This window comes from Salvia splendens, chromosome 2 (genome assembly GCF_004379255.2).
Source record: "Salvia splendens isolate huo1 chromosome 2, SspV2, whole genome shotgun sequence".
NCBI lineage: Eukaryota > Viridiplantae > Streptophyta > Magnoliopsida > Lamiales > Lamiaceae > Salvia > Salvia splendens.
The window spans coordinates 7,801,022-7,823,272 of record NC_056033.1 but is presented as its reverse complement, the minus strand read 5'-3'; the positions used below and the strand labels follow the sequence as shown (position 1 = coordinate 7,823,272).

Genomic DNA, 22,251 nt, shown 5'->3' with positions numbered 1-22,251 from the left:
CTTTCTTTACATTTCAGTATTACCTCGGTTTTTAATTATTGACTTTCCGATAATTTTAATTACAATTGATTTAAAATAAATGAAAAATGAAATAAAATGAAAAGTGGCTAAAAAAGTGGCGGGGCTATTGGAAGTGTCCGGTTATAGCTACGGACATTTTTTTTATGGATGCAGACAAATAAACTGGAGCTATGGATAAAAAAAAGTAGCAGGACTATTGAAAGTGTCCGGATTGGACAACCTTTGAGCACAATGAACACAATCTAACATCATAAATATGATTAGAGAAAAGGAAGGCATAAATATATGCCTCGCACTAACTTTAACAATTTTTATCTTCTTTTTCCTTTTTGTTCCTGCCATCTCCACATAATCAATAATGATAAACCACTTTATTGCAGTTGCATAAAACAAAGCCCTTCTCTCTCCAAAAGAACAGTAAAAAGAAGAAGTTTCAACTCCCTCAAGTTTTTCTCAAGTTTCCCCTTTTCTTTTCTCCTTCCCATTAAACTACGAAAATGGCAGATTACTAATCATCCTTTCCCCTCTATAGGAAACATTCATCATTGCTCCCAACAATCCTTTTCAACCATAGAAACCTGTGAGCTTCCAAGATTTGATTTTCCTTCCTTCCACGCCTTCTCTCTCTCATCCTCCACCAATTTAAATATCACTGTCTCTGTAACTATTCTCCTCCTCCCCATTCACCCCATTTAAGTTCCAACCTCTTCTTCCCACCCACCCTCCTATGATGGATGCTTCTTCCACCAACTCTGTCAATGGCTTCTACAACTTCCTTACTAGAGGAATAGATGATCTTGAACGAGCTTTCTTATCTAGCAACTTCATGTCAATCCAGTTCCTCCAAAGAGTGCTCTCCCTTTTAAGATCCTCCCACAACCAGCTCACCCTTTTGGTCCAAAAACTCCACTTGCCCGTTGGAGAAAAGTGGCTTGATGAATACATGGATGAAAGCTCCAAGCTTTGGGAGGTTTGCCAAATCCTCAAAACTGGGATTTCAGGCATGGAAAACTACTACGCCGCCGGCCTCAACATCGTCTCCTCTCTCGACAGCCATTGCCACTTGAGCCCCCAGCTTTCTCGCCAGGTAAAACCACAGCCCAGCAAGAATAAAATCATGAATAAAGATTGGATTTTTATCTAATTTGATTTACTGGGGAATTTCGTCGATCAGGTAATCCGCGCCATATCAGGATGCAGGAGAGAGGCGGTAGGGCTGCAGGAGGAAAACCGGTCACTCACAGAGACGAGAATCGAACCTCTATCTCTCAAATTCGACGCCAACACCTCCGTCGAATCGCGGCTGCACGGATTCAACGGATTCCGCGGCGTGCTCTACGCGATGAGGAATGTGAGTTCACTTCTATCAACGATTCTCCTCAACGGATTAGTCTTTTTCTGGCCGGAATCGAATTCCCCCAATTTCAACGGATACGACGATTGCGTCATGTTCGGATCGTCGCTCATGATTTCCACGGCGCGGCTGCAGCAGCGGGTGGCGGCAGAGAACGGGCAAATGGCGGCCCGGCCAGGTGTTCAGATGTACGAATTCCGGCGGTCGAAGGCCGCCATGGAGGAGCTGAGGTCGGAGCTGGAGACACGGTGCTCGCAGGGGATCGTGGAGTGGGAATCGGAAGTTGGGGTTAAAGAGATAGTGGAGAATCTGAAGGGCTATTTTGGAATTTTGAGAGGTGGGACCGAGAATATCGTTGGGCAGCTTGATGATTTCTTCGATGATATTGTTGAAGGGAGGAAGGAGCTCTTGGATTTCTGCAGCCATAGGTAGAGAAAAAAAGAAAAAAATGTGGTAGCTTTTTTGTAATGTCCAGACAATTCAAGAAATTGGAAGGATATAAAAAGGACAAAAAATGAAAATGTTAAGAATAGGTTAGATATGTAGTACTCGTAGTTGGTTGTTGCAAGTTGCAACTCATGTTTGTCCAGTTTTTACCCCTTTTCCCCTCAACTATTCTCATTTCTTATTGTATTTTAGTGTTTAAAATTATTTAGGTTGTAGAAATTTTGTGAGTGACTATCCCAAATTTTGCTAGAAAATGTTACACTTATTCGAGTCTTTGAGTCAAATATTTTTTAGTTAATACAATACTCCCTTCGTCCAACCATTTAAAGAATCATTTTGTCATTTTAGTTTGTCCACGATTTATAGAACCATTTACTTTATTCTACTTTTAGTACGTGGATCCCATATTTCACCAACTTTTTACATTCACAATCTAATACTCCATCCGTTCTACTAAAGATGACTCACTTTCTTTTTTGGTTTGTCTCATCCAAGATGATACATTACTATAAATGAAAACACTTTTATCTTTATTTTATTTCATCTCTCTTACTTTACTCTCTTCATTTAATACATAAAATAAAACTGCATAAAACTTTGTGCCGCCCAAAAAGGGGTCATCTTCCTTGGGACGGAGAAAGTATAAAACTAATACTTTAAATGGATCTCACATTCTATTCACTTGCTCCCTTTATTTTTCTTCATAAAGTCAAACAATTTCTTAAAATTCGTGGCAAGTCAAAATGACTCATAAAATGGTGGAGGAGGGAGTATTTTATATGAATACTACAAGAAGTTAAGAAGATTTGATTGGAAGCTAAATTTGGGGGGTGCAAACAGGGCCTTTTTTTCTAGTGACATACCCAAAGAGGATTCTTTTTATTGAAAAAAACTTTTGCTGCAAAAGAAACAAGGTTTTTAGATATCCAAGAATGAGGGTTCAATTTTCCTAATTAATGGGTTAAAAAATAAAAGAGTTGAGCTGGAAATGAAAACAACAAGCTGTAATGCAATACTAGAAAACAGAGAGCAGATTTGAAACAAGCACAAAAGTAGCTTCTTCTCTGTTTCCTGTTTATGTTTTCCATAAAAGAGAGCAGTGAAAAAAGTGAAATGGAAACTTCTGAATACACAAACAGGGGGGGATAAAAAAGAATAAATCTTGACCTACCTCATTCATATTTCTGGATTACTTTATTACTCCACATTTTAAATTTTACTACAAGTAGCTGTCTTTAAAAAAAATACTCCATACATAGGTGGTTTTGACAATAACTGCTTATTCCAGTGGAATAAAAATGATGAAAGTGGAGTTGGGACAGTAATAAAAATGGGTGTTGGATTCCTGGATTTGGCATTAATGCCAAAAGCAAATTCAATTTTTCATTTTTTTGCACTCTGTGAAGCTTTTGTCTCTTCCAGTTCAACTTGACAGCAATGGATTTGATGATGAAAGTACTCACTTCTCAGAAGTCAGAACCCTTTCTCATCTCTTCTCTCTCTCTCTCACACACACACACACAAACAAAGGGACAAGAAAAGAAACATACATGCATCAATTCCAAGACTAATTTTTGTTGGCATTGTCTTCCTCTTTATGGGGTGGGATTGTGGAAGGCAGCATTATAGTAATAACACTAAACTGAAAAAGATTGTTTTGGAGTCACTTTCTTCACCTGCTAACCGGATCTCATGCTTTTTGTCCCTTGCCGGAAATTCATGCACTACCTCTTTTTAAATCACTGCTTGATTAAAAATTCGTATAATCTTAGAGTCAAAACATAACTGCATAATAATAAAATAAAATGTCTAAATCAATAAATTGACTTCCTCATCAATCAACTGGCCATATTATGCGTCTTCTAACAAAAGATGGTATACAGACGATAAATAATGCTTGTTTCTTCCTTATCGATTCCACAAATTTAGTAATTCTTTATGTTACCTCATCAACTTGAATAAACTGTTGCCAAGAATGATCTCACCAACAAAATCCTATCAGATGAAGAGTGAACGAAATTCCTTTTAAAAAGAAGAGAGAAGTATAAATAATTACGAGAAAAAAAGAAATCCCCAAACTTAAACAAATATATACTCCTTGTTAATGAGATGCTATTTGATTTAATTAATTTAGTACAATAGGCTATTACTATTTGATTTATTTAGTACTCCTACTAGTAAATTATACTGGGGCCCGAAAATAAATCCAATATAATTCTTTAAAGTGAAGCCCATTTTCTTCGTTAAAAGGCCCATTCTATTTTTGCTTGAAAGCCCAAATTAGTCTTCTACCTATTTAGAATTTCTTTTAGAGTAAATTAAAGAGAAAAACATAAGGTTTGATTAATTTCCGACCACTTCAGAAACTTTAAAAAACTGATCGTTTATCATAATATTAATAACATGCATGCATGATTGTGGAATCTTTATTGAATTTTTCCAATCCTATAGATCCAATTTAATTGGATGTATATAAATCAAGCATGTTAGCTCAAATTTTAGAAATGATCAAGAACTTTAGTATATTCCAAAATTATAATCCATTCTTAGTAAACATTAGATTAATCTATACGGCGGACAAGATTATGATACTGGGGGTCCAAACTAACGTTATCAATTGTTGCGTATTTTTAATAACAATAACGCCAGAAACAAGTATGACATGAACAATACAATGCGTGCAATTTTAGATAAATAATTGAAAATGGGCAATATAAATTAAAGTCCATACAATGAAAATGTCAACATCGAAATAAATGAAGAATATAGTTTTAAATAAAAAGCATGACATCATAATTAAATTTACTAATATAATATAATTGCATGTAATGTAAGTAAATAAATATTTTTATTCTTAGATGGTAAAAATTACTACTTTGTGATGTTATAATAACAATATTTATCTAAATAAAAATTAAACAAAATTATATAAAGTTACTAGTGTGAAAAACATGGATGAATTGATTATTAGCTAATGAATTAGTAATGGATGAATGATTCTATTCAGCTCAATAGCTTGCGGGTGCTCCGTCTAGTCCCGTGTCCCTCTCTCAAGAGGTGGTTGGCGAGCTGTCTCGCCACGCGCGTTGGCCACGTGGCGAGCTCCCGTGCGGCCTTGATGCCCACTCGCTGGCCCGCGAGTGGGCGTCGTTTATATCCGTTAAATATTTTTTAAAATATTCGAAAATTAAAAAAAAAAACAATTTTCCCCCAAAAATACTAGCCGTTTATAGCCGTTTTCCCAATATTTTGATTTTTTTTTTCTATTTTTAAGCCTCCAATCACTTCTATAAATATTAGGATTTCAATTATGTATTTTTCGTATTTTCGGATGTTGTAATTTTCATGATTTTTAATGATTTTATAAATTATTAGTATTAATTTAATATTTCAATGAAATATTAATTGTATTTGTTGAAAATAAAAAAAAATTAAATTAAATGAATAGTTAAGATATGGGAAGGAGGGGTGCAGCTGATGTCCAGCCTCTTAGTTAAGAGATGGGATAAAAAGTGTGCAGTAAGGCCTATGAATAGTTAAGGGATAAGACGGGGATGTGGATGGACTGAGAAAATTCAAACCAGTGACATCCAAGGTGCTAGGCCAACTCCTCAACCATCTGGGCCATGGAACGACAATTATAAGTTGAACGAATAATAAATACTACTCCAGTATATAGTTAATTCTAAATGAGTGGGGGTTCCAAGGGTCCACCTCTGCTATATCGAGACTAAAATTTAATAGCAATCCTTAAGTGTAGGAGTATGTCTTTGGGAAACATTATTTTGAGCAGAACTTTTCATTAGCTGAAATATCTGCTAGGAGTTTTTTATAACTTTTCTTTTGCCGTTAAGATCATTCTTTGCTTCTCTAACTTATTATTTGGAGGGAAAGCATATTACCAACCGAGCAAGCTTTCATGATTGTTAGTCGAAACATTGACCTGGTCAAATCTTCCATAAGACGTTTGTATATGACCTGACCATATAGACTTGTTCAAATCTTACACTAGAAGGAGTCTCACTTGGTGTCTCTACATATACTCCACATAGACAGCAATCCCGATCATCAGTATTTCAAGTCAAAATCTCTCTCCAAAAATGAAACCAGATTTCTTCAAAAATCTCCCATCAGAAATCAGCACAAACATCCTTTCGAGACTCCCTCCTCGAACCATCGCCATTACCAAGTGTGTCTGCAAACCATGGCTCCATCTCCTCGCAACAGATGACTTCCTCAAATCCCATCTTGCAAAATCCGACCCCTGCCTAGCTCTCTCCACGGCAGCCGAAGACTCAACCTCATTCGCAGTCTTCGAACTCAACCACGATCCAAATCTTAATCACCACGATCTTCGTTACAATCGACTCACCAAGTTTGATTTCCCTCACAGCTCAAATATAATATGCTCTGCCAACGGCTTTCTTTTTCTACATGGTTCGGGTGAAGCTCATTATGTATGCAATCCCATCACCCGTGAATACACCGAGCTCCATTGCCCTCAAGAAATAATCCAACCATATCCAAAGGTAGGTAGTCAATAGCTTCTATATTTCTTTTATTTTTTTTTCTTTTTTGTCAAAAATATAGTATTTTTATTTTAGCTACTATCCGTCCCTGCAGATAGCTTCTTAACTTTTTTTTGCGTCCGCCCCTGCAGACAGTAAACTATCCTGAGATTCTCGGGGAGTCTCGCTATGCTTATCCAAACTTTTTGGGTTATGGATTTGGTGTGAGCAAAGTAAGTAACCAATATAAAGTGGTTCAGATTTACGTCGACTCCGTCATAGTTCATGGAAACAATGGAAGCTTTTCAGGTAGGAGGGTGATACCTAAAGCCGAATGCCACGTCCACACTCTAGGAACAGGGCAGTGGAGGCGCGTGGAGCCTGGTGCCCTCCTGCTCGAGTACACTTGTCGCTCCTCATGCGTGTTCCTTAACGGTAATCTTCACTGGGTAGCATCGGACTGCAATGAAAAATTGTGGATTTCCTGCTTTGATCTTGAAACGGAGAGCTTCAGCTACTTGTCGACTCCTCCCATTTTTCAAGAGAGCTTTGAGCTCGGGTCGGGTTTGTCTACTTTGGGGGAGTGCCTGTGTTTGTGTGATCAGACATTGGAAGAGGAGACGGTGATTTGGGTGATGAAGGAGTATGGCGTCGAGGAATCTTGGACAAAAGAGTATACGATGAGGTTGAACGACGGAGATGATATTTATGTTGAAGGGTGTGAGCTTGTTTACCCAATCAAAGTTTTTGAAGATGGTGATATTTTGATGTTGGTCGAAGACACCCAACTCTTGTACTACTCCGCCAAGAATGAGACGGTTGGAGAAGTTGGAATCTTTGGTGCAGCTTCTGGCTCCATTCTTTTCACTCCCAGTTTTCTCTCACTCAAAAGTTTGGGTGTTGATACGAGTACAACTCGAGCGCATGTTGAAGAGGTCAGGCAGGAGTTGGAAGAGTCTATGAGCAACCAGGAGACGGAACCTGTGCTGGATTACGAGACGCGCGACATCGCGAGTCTGACGCCTTCGTGGTCGGTCAGGAGACGAAGGTCGTAGCACCCGCCGACCAAGTACGGAGACTTCATGCCGCGATAGCAGCGGGAAGGAGACACTAGTTATTTTTTTCTTTAGAATAAATGATTATTTGAACGTTGGGTCAATTGGGCTTTACACTCCTTTTCGGGTTTTCTTTGTCGATTCTTTCCCAAATCGAATTGTCATATCAACCCTAGGGTCCTTAGGTCATAAATAGGCTTATGTTATCGTTTTCCCCATTATTGAATAACATAATTCCCAGGACTTCTATCATTCCCTTTCCGGCAGGCATCACGTTAATGAGAATATCCTTAACAGTGTTTGGATTTCAAGTCTGCATTCCTTTTGCAACTTCGGAGGCTTGAGATTACACTCAAACAAACAAATCTTTCAATTACTAGTTCAAATCTTTCATAAACTCAAACAAAGAGTATTCCACGAAAACATCCTACCATTATTACCACTTAGAAAGTTCAATGCGAGATTCAAAACAAGGGAAAATTAAGATGGAGGAATCTATTTAATTTATAAGGAAAATTAACGAAATGAATAAGGGAAAAGAGACGAACCTGAGGAAGTGAAGGGAGCGATTAGAGGGGAAGTTGTGAAGGCAGTTTGATTAATGCAACGAAAATATTGAGAAGAATGAATTGCCCTTCGGTGCCGGCTTTCGGCACAGAGAGGCGTAGCGCCCACATTCAATCCGTCGATTCAATAACAATTTGTCCGACCAGTATTCAATTGCGTCGTTATTCTGCCACTCCTTCACTCAATACTTCATAAAAACAAAAGAGTAAGGCCAAATGTAGTCCGATGATTTTACAATTGATTTATGTTTCAGTTCTTAAAATATTATTATTTAAATGAGCATTATCCCTAAATTCTTGTATATTTGCTCTTTTAAGGAATTGTGGAATTTGTTCTTTAAAAAGAAAGAAAGTAGGGAGTAAAAATTAATTTCACTTGCATAATCCAATAAGTGACTGACATCCACTTTATATGAACTTATTGTCGTTGAATTCCTAATTAACTGAATTTAAATTCATTGACTACCCCCTTAATAAATAGTAGTACTAATAATTACTCCATATTCCGTCCTTTAAATATTATCACATTTTCTATTTTCGTATGTTTTATAAAATTTATCACATTTAATTTTTTACTATTTTTAGTAGTGGATTACGTAATTCATTAACTCATTTCAACTCGTTTTTCAAACTTTTCATTATATACACTAAAATTCGTACCGAGTTAAAGTGTGACAAACTTTTTTAACATATTTTTTTTATTAAATTTCTTAAAATTTGTGCCCGTCAAAGTATGACAAATTTAATAAAAGTAGGCAGTATTTCGTAATTTTACCTAAAAACATAGAAGACTCAAATAATATACTATGGTGGCGTTCGGTTGCCATGACTAATATCATGAGACTATCCATCTAGGATTAAGTTGTGAGATTATTTTAGTTGGAGGGGGGAGTCTATGACTAATTATCATGAGACTATCCATCTAGGATTAAGTTGAAGGGTTCAATCTTAAGAACCAAACATGATACATATTTAATCATGAGATTTAATCCTGGCAACCGAACACCCCCTATTTGTATTTAAGAAAAGAAAATCTATACTAATCTAAAGTGCATGTTTGATGAAAAGTCCTTAATACCCTTTTTGGAGGGAAAATGGAAAGATGAGGTGTCTTCTATTTAAAAATAATTTTTTAAGGCAAAAACAATTGGACAAATAATGGCCCAATAAAATGCTAAATTCTTGAAGAAGTGTTAAAACACATTTAAATAGTGCACTACCATTAAATTTTTTTTATAATTAAGTTATTAAATTTATATATTAATTAGCCTTATATTTGAGTTAAATTGGAATTGTGCTAGAGAGTTTAGTTTGCCTTCCATTTATTTAGGTTAAAATTGAGATTTAATCATTTATTGCAATACTTTTTAATATAAAGAGTAGTGTAAATTCTCACATTATTCAAAACAAACAAGATGCATAAAATATTATCGTTATTTTAAGTGATAGCAGTAATTTTCTTTTTATACGTATATGTGGCGGGAAGTAAGAAATTTATTCTTTCCAATATAAAAAATTCATTTAGTCTTTGGAAATGTATATCAAGTTATGCTATGGTCTGAAATTAAAAGAAAGAAATAAGCAGTCAACTAAAATGTGATTATTGGATAATACAAATTTTCTAACTTGACTTCTCAAAGAAGTTTTAAATTTATATGATTTAAATTATTCATATATTTAATGTGGATATGTTTAATATTTCATATATTTTTTCAAATTATTTTTTTATAAATTAAGCTATTAAATTTATATATTAATTTACCTTTTATTTGGATTAATGACTTGCATAGCACTTTCACATCTTTACTCACACATATTTTCTTTATTTGTATATCTTATTCTAATTCATACTCTTTGATCATTAGTCACACATCTTATTTTTGTCATTAATTTTATTGTTTTTACTTCACTTAGATTATAAATTTAAATTGCATAAATGATTCATTTCACTGGGGAGTAGTAAATTCTTCATTTTGAGTGAGACAAGATAAATACATTTCTGTTTTTTTAAATCTCTATATTTCTTTCAATTCTTATTTTCTATATATTTATTATATTTTATATTTATTATTTGAAACTCTTAGGTCACGTGTATAGCTCGGGTGTTAATACTAGTACTAGGAATATTAATTTCAACCTAACCGTTACCACTCACCAGTCACAACCGCTACAAAATTTTAGCTGAATCCTATCGTTCCATTTTTATACAAGCGGAAGCACGCCGCCGCCGCCCTAACTCATCGGAAATCTGAAATCACGGCGGAGCAGGTATGTTTTCTCGGGTCGTAACATCTCTCAGCTCTGCTCGTTCATTTTTTTTCTACGTTATTTTTCAGAAAATTGATTTTGGTCTGAGCTGTATGATTCTGAATTCTTCTATATGCTTAGCATTCATTGTTTATTCGATTGCGTTTTTACGGATTTGTGGCAAGATAATTTTGAAGAAATGTTGCAGATTCTGTTTTAACCGATTAGGGCTGCTTATTACGCCCAATTTTGATTTGGTATTTTGTTTAAAGGCCTAGCCCTAGCTTGAAGCGATTTGGTGTTAGAAATTGATAAGATATCAAGCATACGTTTAATTTCTTAGATCCACACTCTAATACTGCTGCTATCTGTTCTTTTAGGTAGAGAAATGATGACTAAATTGGGATAAAATTTGCAGACTACAGTGATCTGGATATTTAGTTGTGAATCTCATTTTATGGACTAAAGCCAGAACAAACTCGAAATGAGGAAAGAATTCTTTGCGAATTTACCATTAGAAATCACCACTGATATCCTCTCGAGACTCCCCCCTAGAGCTGTTGTTAGTTGCAAGTGTGTTTGCAAGTCATGGCTGAAGCTGCTCAACTCTCACGAGTTTGTGAAGTCTCATCTTTCTAAGTCAGTCCCGGGGATGGCTGTTGTCCGGTCTTGTGTGGAGTCTAACTCGTATGAAATTTTTGAATTTGAAGACAGCCTTGATCTTGAACACCATCATCTCCGCTACAGTTTGGTCACCAAGTTTGCTTTCCCTTTTGCGGAAGTGATACGAGGTTCAGCTAATGGGTTGCTATTCCTGACCGGTGACCAACCTTGTGATCTTTACATTTGCAACCCTATAACACGGCACTACATCAAGCTCCGCCCAGACGTGGACTCTGTCTACTCGTTATCTCAAATCGTTGCTTATGGATTTGGAGTGTCCAGGGTGACCGGCCAACATAAGGTGGTTAGGATTGTCTACAACTATGATCTAGAAATAGAGGATTCGCTTAGAGTTACCAAATCTCAATGTGAGGTATACACTCTTGGAACGAGAACATGGAGAAGCATCATACCTGGTGCCCTGTTAATGTACGATACATTTGGGATATTTCTTAATGGAAATCTTCACTGGTTGGTGGTAGATCCAAATGCCCCGTCACAGATTTCTTGCTTTGATATTGAAACAGAGTTTTTCACCACCTTCTCTCATCCCCCTCTTATGGCGAATGGAGGTTTTGTCGGGAACCTGTCAGTTCTGGCAGGCAGCCTTTGCTTATGTGATAATTCATCTGAAGACAAAATTGTTATCTGGGTGATGAGGGAATATAGGGTCGAGACGTCTTGGGCAAAGGAGTACATCATCAGCAAAGATCCCGATCTTTGTGGAGCTTATGTGCTTGTTTTCCCGATCAAAGTTTTCAAAGATGGTGACATCTTGATGGAATGTGAAGACTTTGTCCTGTTCTACTACTCGGACAAGACGAAAACCACACATAAGATTGAAATGTTCGAGGCTCGTGGCGGAAATCATTCCCGGATTGATGCAATCCTCCACACCCCGAGCTTTATGTCGCTGAGAGGTTTCGAAATGGAGGACGTGAATTCGTTCTGAGCTTGAAGCTTCTTACCTAAGGTAGGCATATTCCTATTTGTTGTAATATGCTCAGACTTCAAGCTGCGGCAAGCTGTATCAGGATGCGCAATGTATTTGTTCTAATAATCCAATTAATTTTTATTATTAATCCACATTCATTTTAGAATAGATTTTTTGTATATAAAGTAATTAAAAAGAGACGAGTGAACTAAAGAAGAGAGAAAAATATCCTTCGACTTTAAGATGGGATAAAACTTTAGAGTAGTACATTATCTCCACTTACCTAAAGAAAGACAGCAGGGTTCGGAAAAAGCAAATTTGAATAAGAATAGTCCATAACTTTAACATATGTATAAAGTGAAATTGTCAGATTAAATTGATAACAGTACATAGATAGACTACACAAAAAATACAAATGTGATTAACAATGATTGATATATTATAATGTTTTTATCAACTTTTCTGAAATCATGACTGTCCTTCTAATTAGATATAGTATGGTGAAATATGGATATGATGCTACGTAAATAAAGTTAGCCATCATCAAATGAAAAGAATGAGTGATATTACGAATTAGTGAGTGGAATGCAACTTTAGTGAAAAGCAAAGACTGATATGCTCATCAATGTTATTCTGGTCAACAATTAATACAGAAACACATGATGCACGATGATATATTATATAGTACTACTACTAATCTTATTACTTTATAAAAAGGAACAGAGGCTCCACCAATCAATTCTTTTCTTATTTTTGTACGTAAAGTTATTGTATTATTGTAGTATCCATCACCAGGTCCAATACTAAGAAATTACCATTTCGAACTCTCAAACTCAAATTTAGAAAATTTAGCTTTCACTAACTTTTTTAATTGATTGTTGTTTCAGGTGTAATTTGGCAAAGAACAACTGTCATAATTTTTGTGTGATTGTGACTTTATAAAAGTTCAAATTATATAAAATGTTAGTAAATCAAAGTTGAGTAATGATTATTCAAATATAGTACTAACAATTTTCAGCGTACAGCTACAGTGACATAAATCCACAGCCAAATTAAAAAACGAGTTCAATGATGAAACAAAATTTAGATATGCTCCAGATCTTGAGCTATACATTCCGTTATTCGATAAAATGACTCAGCTAAAAGTTGTGCAACCAATTCATTAACTTCACTCCCCAATCAGTTTTGAGTAAACTTTATATCAGATCTCTGAAAAATAATGTTTACACTTTAATTTAGGCACATATATCTTTAGAAAACCATTAATCACATTTATAATTATTCTCCACTATTTTTCACATTTTTCATCATGGGCATACTTAAACTAAATTCAGTGATATTATAAAATTTATAATGTGCATGTCATGTGTATGTAGATAATAGATACAAAAAAATACACATTGAATTTTTAGAAATTTTGACTTATTCTTAAAAATGTGTGAGATAAATCCAATTTACCAATTTTATAAGAATTTGCTAAAAATTAAGTGTCACCAATTTACCCTTTCAACGTGACGCACAGTTAAACCCATGTAAAGTGGAATCACTATTCTATAAAAACTAGTTTTGGGGAGATCAAATGCAAATCACAGAAAATCATTAGCACTTGTTTGTTTGGGTTCTCCATGGATTCCACCGACAATAACTTCAAACTTACAATGCTCCTATTCTGTCTCATCATAGTCACCTCTTTTCATCTCACAGGTAATGAATCTACTTCATTCCCCTTCCTCCATATACGTGTAGTTAATATGATGGCATTACACATTTCTTTATACTGTTTGAGCCGTTAAATTGATTGTTGGCATGCATGCAGCTGGGCAGGTGGGCACTTTCTACGGGAGGCTGGGTAACAACCTGCCCAGCTCAGCCGCGACGGTGCGCCTATACCAGCTGAACAACATCCGCAGGATGCGCCTCTTCGACCCGCACGGCCCCCTCAACGGCACCAACATCCGCCTCATTATGGGCGTGTCTCACCCCGACCTCCGTGACCTCGCCAACTGTCCCCAGGCCGCCACCGCCTGGGTCCGCCGCAACATCCTCCGCTTCCCCAACGTCACCTTCCGCCAGATCATCGTCGGGAACGAGATCGAGCCCGCCTCGGAGCTGGGGCCCTTCGTGTTCCCGGCGATGCAGAACGTGTACCGCGCCGTCCGCGCAGCGGGGCTGAGAGGGCAGATCAAGGTCTCCACGTCCATCAATATTGTAGTGAAGCAAACCATATCCCACATCGGAGAATGAACAAGAGTTGCAAGCATATAAATGGACTACCCCAACTCCATTAGTATGAGGCCTTTTGGGGAATACCCCAAGAGCAAAACCGTGAGGGCTTTGCCCAAAGCGGACAATATCATACTAATGTGGAGTTCGGGTGTGCACCACCGGGACCCAACAGTGGTATCAGAGCCCTGGTTCAGGGGTGGGCCTGTGTGGCTCGGGGTTCGGTGGGTTGCGCTTGCAAGTTCTCCGATGTCTCTGCGTGAGCTCGACCAAGACTTGTGGTGACCTGGTGACCTGTAACATGGGGGCACAGACATGTGGTCTTGGTCTGGTAGTCTTGGTTTGAGGGGAGGATTGTGGTGAAGCAAACCATATCCCACATCGGAGAATGAACAAGAGTTGCAAGCATATAAATGGGCTATCCCAACTCCATTAGTATGAGCCCTTTTGGGGAGTACCCCCAATAGCAAAACCGTGCGGGCTTGACCCAAAGCGGACAATATCAAACTAATGTTTGGGTCACTCCCAAAAGGCCTCAAACTAATTGGGGTTGGACAGGAATTATATACACCTTCCAACTTCCCCTACTCATCCGATGTGGGATGGGTTTGTACCCCAACAAAACCACCGGGAACCCAACAAATATAAACCTGCTGACCCGTTACAGTCCGCCTCAGGCGGCCAGGTTCAAGTGCAGCGTGAACTGGTTCATTTGGCCGATCGTTGCATTTCAACGTGTTCCCCTTCTACGCCTACCTCAACGATCGGAGGAACATAAACCTCTCCTTCGCGCTTCTGCAGCCCAACAGCGGCGTGATCCTCGGCGGCGTATACTACGACAATCTGTTCTACGTGATCTACGACGCGTTCATCGCCCAGGCGCCACCGCTGTCCCTCAATGGAATAGGCGAGGAGAAGAAAAAACCGGACGGAGGTCATTCGGGGTCGAGTGGTCATGGTTCAGACGGAAATACCGAGGGTCGTAGTATTGATGCTCTAACACGATCGGAAACGCCAGAATCTACATCAACAATTTGATGCGGGTGGTTAGGAACGGGACGCCAATGAGGCCCGGCCCCCCTATAGAGACCTACATAGTGTCTATGTTCGATGAGAATCTGAGGCCCGGCCCATCCTACAATAGGACCTTCCGTATCTTTTTGCCCAACGGCCAGCCCAAGTTCCCCTTCCGTTTCCGCTACCTCATGCATCCCTTTATTTATTTTTATTTTTTGGCGTGCCGTGTATTATACTCTGTACCTGTGTTTCTACATCTCCATGGTACTGTTTGTGTGTCTTGTTATTTCTAATTAACATTGGTGCTCCTGCTCCACTCTTGTTTTTAAATTTGTTTTTAAACTTTTAACACCAACTCTATATACTCACCCTCTTCCCTATTAACCATGTGTCCCATTTTGACTCGATGCGAGTTTTAACAAATGTGACGGGAAACTGTTGGAACTAGACTCCTACTAATTTAAACTATGATGAATTTTAGAATAAAATGTGAATAAAATGAGTATAAATGAGTCCTATTATAATACAAAATTACTTAAATATTGTTAAAATTATGTACGGCTAGCTGAAAGAGAAGAAGATGACTAACACGGGTGACTTTCTGATATGGAGAATAATTAATTAACAAATGGAAAGTGAATTAGTGAGGTACTTTTTCTTTGTGGAGGGTGAGTTTGAAGTTGCTTTTGTTTTAAAACTTCTTACTTTTTTTCTTTTTTCATGGATTATTAGTTGTAAATGCTTCTTACTTTTTCTTTTTTTAATCTTTTCTTTTATATATGCTAGTTGATTTTATTTAAATACCATGCTGTATTTTCTATTGGCATATTATTCTCATTGGTCTACAATCTAAGTACACTGTATCTTTACAATTATTTGAATTGAAAACAATAGCATATTCATAACACCAACCTAATAAACACACTATCAAACGTACATAGAAAATCAGCACACAACCATACTTGCCACACCAAATTAATTCACCTACAAAAGCAATTAATTTTTTTACAATGCAAGTATCACTTGCCATACTTCATCTCATCTACTGTAAAATCCGCTTTGATCTTCTGAAGAGCAACTACTACTGGCATCATGTTAGTTCCTTTCTCACGTGAAAAGGCTAAACATTTCATTGCCAATTCGAAAATAGATGTCACACATTGGGATGAATGTCCATCTTCTATTGATATCAAACCAGATGCCACAATTTCCCTTATTGCATTTTATTGTAATGCATTTCCCACCCACTCCTTTATGCTCATCTTGTCGTCGAACATATCATCTGTTGGGTTCTTGCTCGTAAACATCTCCAGTAATAGTATCCCATAACTGTACACATCCCCACTTGTAGATACCTTTCCTTCTGATCCCAACTCTATTAAATGAATTAATTTCACATATTCAGATGCATCATAAAATATTACCAACGTTAAGTGAAATTTAACAAATTAATAGGTGTATATGCATTACCTGGCGCTGCATAACCAACAGTTGCCCTGTTTAAAGTATGAACTGCAACCTCGTCGTTGTCAAAGAGCTTGGAAATGCCAAAATCACCTATACGAGCAGTCATATCTGCATCGAGCAGCACATTGTTTGGCTTTATATCACAGTGAACAACAGCATATGTGTGATACTGATGAAGGTATTCCAAGGCTGATGCCACATCTATTGCTATGTTCAGTCTCTGGATGAGATCTGGAAAATACTTGTGCGAATGAAGCCATATCTCCAAGCTTCCATGCGGCATATATTCAAGAATCAAGGCTTTGAAATCAGGGTTGCTACAACAACCAAGTATCTTCACCAAGTTCCTATGCCGAATGGTGCTCAATATCCGACTCTCAGTCTCAAAGCTCTTGGTAGCTCTTTCGTGTTGCAAGTTGAACACTTTGACTGCAACTTGTATCCCAATTTCCAAGTGCCATCTTGTATACGGCTCCCATGCCTCCTCGTCCGAGTAGGTTTAACTCACTAAAGGAACTTGTCTCCTTAATGAATTCCCTTTCTGAAACTGTGATCCAACCAAGATCCACCATTTGATCCTCAGTTGTAGTAGCTGGTTTCTCTTGAGGCACCCTCCATCTTCTTATGACAATGTGTATGCCAGCCACCACAATCATAAATGCAACAAAGGGAGGAACAACATATTTCATTATTACACCAAAACTCTTTGATGAATGACTTCCCTTGCAAGGTGGCACTTAAAATCTTTCCTCACCACAAAGGCCAGAGTTGTTCACAAATGACTGAGCACCAATGTTGGAAAAACCATCAGGTATTCTCCCTTCCAATCGATTACACGACACATTAAAGAAGTCGAGATCAAGCTTCCCCAACAAGTCAGGTATTAAACCAGAAAGATGATTGTTCGAAAGATCCTATGTCTCCAACCCCTTGAGCTTCCCCACTGACTCGGGGATGGTTCCATTCAACAAATTACTCGACAGATTCAGATACACCAACGATTGACAAGCTTCGATTGCACTGGGAATAGAGCCTGTAAACATGTTAGACGACAAGTCCAACGAGTAGACAGCCTTCAAACGTCCAATCTCATATGGTATCTGACCAGCGAAATAGTTTGGAGACATGCTTAGTTCTAAAAGATCCGGAAGATCCAACATGTTTGAAGGAAGTGCGGAATTGAACTCGTTTGAATCAAACCACACTCTTCTCAGAGATTTAACATCCCCCAAACATTCAGGTATTGGACCAGTTAGCATATTCACACTCAAGAAAAACTCCCTCAATTGACTCATATTGCAAACATCAGTAGGGATATATCCTCCAAGCTTGTTATCATTAAGGTAGAGCTTCCCGAGTTGCTTCAACTTCCCCAACGTTGCCGGGATGAACCCTTGGAGTTCATTCATTGATAAATCCAGAATCGACAAACGGCTTAAATTTCCGAAACCAGAAGGAATGGCTCCACGGATGTTGCAGTTCTGCATCATAAAACTAACAAGAGAAGTCGACAAATTCCCAATGGAAGGTGGGAGGAGACCATTCTTTAATGACATGTCTGATAATTCCAAGATCTCTAAATCCCGACAGTTAGTTAATGAAGAGAGAAACCCTAATTCTTGATGTGGAGATTGAGATCCGGACAAATTGTTTCCCCAAAGGCGAAGTGCTCGCAACTTTCTTAGACTACCAAAGTCAGGGATTGAGCCGGTGAATAAGTTTGAGTTCAAGTCGACAAATTTAATCACGTATGAAGTATCAGAATTTATTAGGAAATCATATAAAACTTCTTATATGATTTCCTAATAAATTCTGATACTTCATACGTGATTAAATTTTTGTCATTATTTATATTTTCTATTTTTTATAATATAAGCTTTATCATTATCTGTATTAATTAATATGAAAATAATAAAATGAGACTCTTTCTTCCTTATAAAACTCATTTTCTAGTATTTTTCTACGTTTCTATTTTCTCTAATTTTTTCTTTGTTTTTAACCTTTATTTACAAATCAATTTTATTTACTATGAAAGTATCCTAATTTGTCAATATTAATTTAGAAAATTATAATCTCTTAGTTTCAAATACTATTATTAATAAAAAATAATCTCCAAGAGCTAAATAGCTAATATCACATGTTTGAATATTTTCAAAATATTACTCGTGTTTCAATTTGATCATGAACTGCAAAAAAATATGCAAATTTATATCTAAAGATTGAATGTATATGATGTTGAAAATTTCAATTTGAGCTAAATTATAATTCTCTATAAAATATCAATCATAAAAACCATCTTAAATTTAAGCTTAGAGTAACAAATATTTTATGAATAGTAAAATTAGTAACACAGTTTTAGAAATATCAAATATTTAATGTGAAATTAGTTAAATTAGTGACATCCACATAATTAGCAGTGTTATGTCTAGTTTTTTTTTTTTGAGAAATAGAAGTAAATTAATTCTAATGGAAAAATCAAAATGACAAAAAAGAAAGACTATTTTTTGGATAGTATGTAAAGTGTAATCCATATTCTAATAACTTTCCACCACAATCTTTCACATTTCTCAAATTTTCTTACCGAACCAATCCCAAATGAGACTTTTAATATGAGACTGTTAATTATGACTCCACAATTTTTCACATTTCTTATTATACCTCTAAGATCCCAAATGAGAAAGTTAATTATCAATGGAGTGAGTAATAAATGACGGTAGAGCTTTTTATGTAGAAGATGGATCTATAGTGCAAAGACATACCTGACAGCTTATTACACTGAAGTTGTAAATTTGTCAGCAGAGTAAGATTCCCAATTTGCCTTGGTATATGACCTGAATTTCACAACGATAAAGTCATTTCTTTTTGTTAGATAAATACACATATTTCTAATTAATTAACATATAAACCAAAGTAAAGTAGGGTGCGTGGGGTTTATATTCGTAATTTATTTATGTTATGTTTTCGTTAAGGACAGATTAGTCTATTAACACAAAAAGTAGTTAGTGGAGTTTTTATTGTTATATAAAGTGTTGGTGGCAAGATATTTTTGCACTATGATCCCTATCCAGCAAGGTTTCAATCATTGACACATCTAATTAATAACCAAATCAATACCACAATTGATGTACCTATTTAGTTGTACTCATGTAAAAAATGGTACTAAGAGACTAGTAAGAAAATTAAATCAATCTACCAACCTAGGTATTTGATTACTCTACCTGTCAAGCCGTTGTTATTTAGTAATAGTTGCTTCAAGGAGGTGAGGTGTCCAATTTCTTCCGGTATGCCCCCTATAATAAGATTTAATAATATAACACATACAGTTAACTAAAACAAGGAGTACTTCCAATTAATTCCAGACTGGTGAAAATTACCTGTCAAATTGTTAAATCGAAGATACAAAACTTGAAGCCTGGTAGTTGAATATTTGAAAATGGGGATATTTCCAGAGAGCCTGTTGTTTCCGAGATACAGATATTCCAGAGAAGAAATGTTGAAGATGGAAGACGGAATATCACCTGCTTTCTCAATACGTAATTATTACTAATTCCAACCAAAATGTCCCATTTATGAGTTAAAAAATTGTCTTCAAGTTCAACTAATTTTTTTTCTATACTTAAAAAATTATTCTCTGTAATGAATGAGACAGATAATTCCAAGTAATTAAAATGAGATGATACCTTCCAGCTTGTTATAAGAAACAGCCAAAGTCAGAAGCATGCTTTCCAATCTCAGTTGGTATGTTTCCGTTGAACTGGTTGTTGGAAAACCCCAATTCCAGTGCACTGGTAAATACTTTTTGGAATTTTCCCATGAAATCGATTCTTGCTGAGATTAATCCTTTCGAGTTTTGGAATATTGATACACATATCACTCGGGAGCTCTCCGGACATCTGATTATCTTCCAGATTAATCCATCTCAAAGCCGAGACGTTGAACAGCTGAGAGGGTATGTTGCCAGTGAAGTTGTTGGAGCAGCTAAGGTCTAGAGACTGAAGGAACGTTAAGTTTCCGAGATGCGGGGCTAGGGTTCCACGGAGGGCGTAGCCGGAGAGGTTGAGGGCCGTGACCCTGTTGAGGCTGCAGGAGACGCCGGTCCAGCTGCAGATGGAGGCGTTTGTGGACCATTTGTTGCTCAGGACGTGGCTCGGGTCGAGAGTGATGGTCTTCTTGAAGGCGAGGAGCGCGTCTTGGTGAGTGTTGGGAGGTTTAATGTCAAGAGCATGAGAGCAAGGAAAGAAATGGAAGAGATGGTCTCCATTGATCTTTGCAAGATGGATACTAGTTTATGCACAAAGTTGGTTAGTGGAGATTCAAAAGAAAAAAAGGATAGCTTTCTACTTTCCTAAAGAAACTGTGTGTACCACATGTAATTTATTTAATTCACAATATATACATCAACAATTTTCATTTGGTGCACCCCATTAATAATTATGGCCATTTTCACACATAGTGGTGCACAATGATTTTGGCTGGGCAAAAATGTCAATTTACTATTTTGCCAGGAAAAGTTAGTATCTCGGTATGCCTAGTTTGTTTAATACTACCTGTCAAGATGATGAGACTTGAGAGCATGAGAGAAGGAAAAGAAGAGGTCAATTTCATGAATCAACTTGAATCATTTGAAAGGGTAGATGGAGATAAGTATGATTAATTTATTTTCCAAAGTTGGTTAGAAAAAGAATGATGAAAAAATAAATAAAGAAAAAGCCAATATCTGCTTTCTAAAAGCACCATTTGTGATTTGTGTTTAGATTGGCTCCACCAAATGTATGAGTAGTCTTAATATATAGTGCTACTTTAGTAAATAATTATATGATACCATACGTCTAAACGTGGTTTTTTAAAATAAAATTTGAATTCAATGATTTTTACCAAACATGAATTCGCAGAAAATATGAATTCAAAATTGAAATTTTCTCGAAAAAGAATTCTTTGGATGCATCAATTTTACCACTAAAGTTTGGCCTTATTGGCTTAATTAAGTAACCCATCATTAATCACCAACTAATCACTATCATAATTTAACGAAATAAGCCTAAGAAGAATTACGAATGGAAAACATTACAAGATGATGTAGGTAAACGTTGTTTAAAAAAATACTAGTGTATACGTATTATTGTAGAATTGAATAATTATTTACATAGTATTTAAAATTAAAAAAAAAGGCAAGTAACTTTAAAACAACAAAATCGTCGCCTGAGAGATTCGAACTCTCGCGGGGAAACCCCATGTACTTAGCAGGCACACGCCTTAACCACTCGGCCAAAGCGACGGATTGTCATCCTTTTTCTAATCTCAAATTAAATCTTTGATTTCAATAAAGTAGGTTATGTGGTTTTGCTGTATTTATTCTGTACAGAATACAACTAACAACGAACCAATTAGCTATGAAAATTAAAGTAGCTCTATAAACGAGGGCCAGGTGCTTTGATGAAATGTCTGAACAATGAAGAAGTGTATGTATTTCTGAACATTCTTGTTATTTGATTAAATAGCTGAACCACAAGAGGTTCATATTCGTTTTCTTCAATTTCTCTGGTATTTTTATGAGGCTCTGCTTATTTTTAGTCATTTTCTCAAATGGGTTGATCTACTAAATCTAGATTATGTTCGATTTATGTACTAACAGGTTTGAAAAAATTTCTTATGTTATGAATTAAGTGCTAGAAATTTGACGAAATCTGATGAGTTCAATAAGATTTAAGTAGTTTTAGAGGCACCTGTCCTCAACTTTAAAAAGAGAAGT

The 22,251-nt window shown here is 36.6% G+C and overlaps 6 protein-coding genes, 1 long non-coding RNA gene and 1 other non-coding gene across 11 annotated transcripts; 4 read left to right on the top strand and 4 right to left on the bottom strand.

Annotated features, from left to right (window-relative positions):
- On the top strand, positions 1-2,128 carry LOC121761613. Its single transcript, XM_042157243.1, has 2 exons — positions 1-1,108; positions 1,196-2,128. Exons 1-2 carry the CDS (start codon positions 749-751, stop codon positions 1,805-1,807), a joined length of 972 nt encoding a protein of 323 aa, XP_042013177.1. The 5' UTR covers positions 1-748; the 3' UTR covers positions 1,808-2,128.
- An 873-nt stretch (positions 2,129-3,001) lies between these two features.
- LOC121786633 lies at positions 3,002-8,173 on the bottom strand. The gene is made up of 2 exons (XR_006047231.1): positions 7,934-8,173; positions 3,002-3,564 (listed from the first exon to the last, which is right to left on the bottom strand). It is a non-coding gene; the product is annotated as an uncharacterized LOC121786633 (long non-coding RNA).
- Positions 5,237-7,637, top strand: LOC121786625 (F-box protein CPR1-like). Its single transcript, XM_042185263.1, has 2 exons — positions 5,237-6,351; positions 6,483-7,637. The coding sequence occupies exons 1-2, from the start codon at positions 5,923-5,925 to the stop codon at positions 7,383-7,385; spliced, it is 1,332 nt and encodes a 443-aa protein (XP_042041197.1). The 5' UTR covers positions 5,237-5,922; the 3' UTR covers positions 7,386-7,637.
- Positions 8,174-10,101: 1,928 nt separating the features above from the next.
- On the top strand, positions 10,102-11,943 carry LOC121760498 (F-box protein At3g07870-like). 2 transcript variants are annotated; one of them, XM_042156161.1, is made up of 2 exons: positions 10,102-10,219; positions 10,617-11,943. In XM_042156161.1, exon 2 carries the CDS (start codon positions 10,683-10,685, stop codon positions 11,811-11,813), a length of 1,131 nt encoding a protein of 376 aa, XP_042012095.1. In that variant the 5' UTR covers positions 10,102-10,219; positions 10,617-10,682; the 3' UTR covers positions 11,814-11,943. The 2 variants fall into 2 exon arrangements, with proteins under 2 accessions (XP_042012095.1, XP_042012091.1); XM_042156157.1 differs by having other exon boundaries at positions 10,111-10,219; positions 10,579-11,943.
- Positions 11,944-13,393: 1,450 nt separating this feature from the next.
- LOC121771596 (probable glucan endo-1,3-beta-glucosidase BG3) lies at positions 13,394-14,130 on the top strand. The gene is made up of 2 exons (XM_042168427.1): positions 13,394-13,499; positions 13,612-14,130. The coding sequence occupies exons 1-2, from the start codon at positions 13,421-13,423 to the stop codon at positions 14,037-14,039; spliced, it is 507 nt and encodes a 168-aa protein (XP_042024361.1). The 5' UTR covers positions 13,394-13,420; the 3' UTR covers positions 14,040-14,130.
- A 1,755-nt stretch (positions 14,131-15,885) lies between these two features.
- On the bottom strand, positions 15,886-20,867 carry LOC121786603 (LRR receptor kinase SERL2-like). Of its 3 annotated transcripts, none has more exons than XM_042185248.1 (6): positions 20,183-20,867; positions 19,877-20,020; positions 19,721-19,792; positions 19,262-19,333; positions 16,506-17,983; positions 15,886-16,410 (listed from the first exon to the last, which is right to left on the bottom strand). In XM_042185248.1, exons 1-5 carry the CDS (start codon positions 20,220-20,222, stop codon positions 17,904-17,906), a joined length of 408 nt encoding a protein of 135 aa, XP_042041182.1. In that variant the 5' UTR covers positions 20,223-20,867; the 3' UTR covers positions 15,886-16,410; positions 16,506-17,903. The 3 variants fall into 3 exon arrangements, with proteins under 3 accessions (XP_042041182.1, XP_042041188.1, XP_042041178.1); XM_042185254.1 differs by having other exon boundaries at positions 16,506-17,996; positions 20,183-20,866; XM_042185244.1 differs by lacking the exons at positions 19,262-19,333; positions 19,721-19,792; positions 19,877-20,020; positions 20,183-20,867 and having other exon boundaries at positions 16,506-18,284.
- LOC121772479 (probable LRR receptor-like serine/threonine-protein kinase At3g47570) lies at positions 16,259-17,191 on the bottom strand. The gene is made up of 3 exons (XM_042169607.1): positions 17,020-17,191; positions 16,506-16,931; positions 16,259-16,410 (listed from the first exon to the last, which is right to left on the bottom strand). The coding sequence occupies exons 1-3, from the start codon at positions 17,189-17,191 to the stop codon at positions 16,259-16,261; spliced, it is 750 nt and encodes a 249-aa protein (XP_042025541.1).
- Positions 20,868-21,695: 828 nt separating the features above from the next.
- TRNAS-GCU lies at positions 21,696-21,777 on the bottom strand. Its single transcript has one exon. It is a non-coding gene; the product is annotated as a tRNA-Ser (tRNA).
- Between the last annotated feature and the right edge of the window lie 474 nt (positions 21,778-22,251).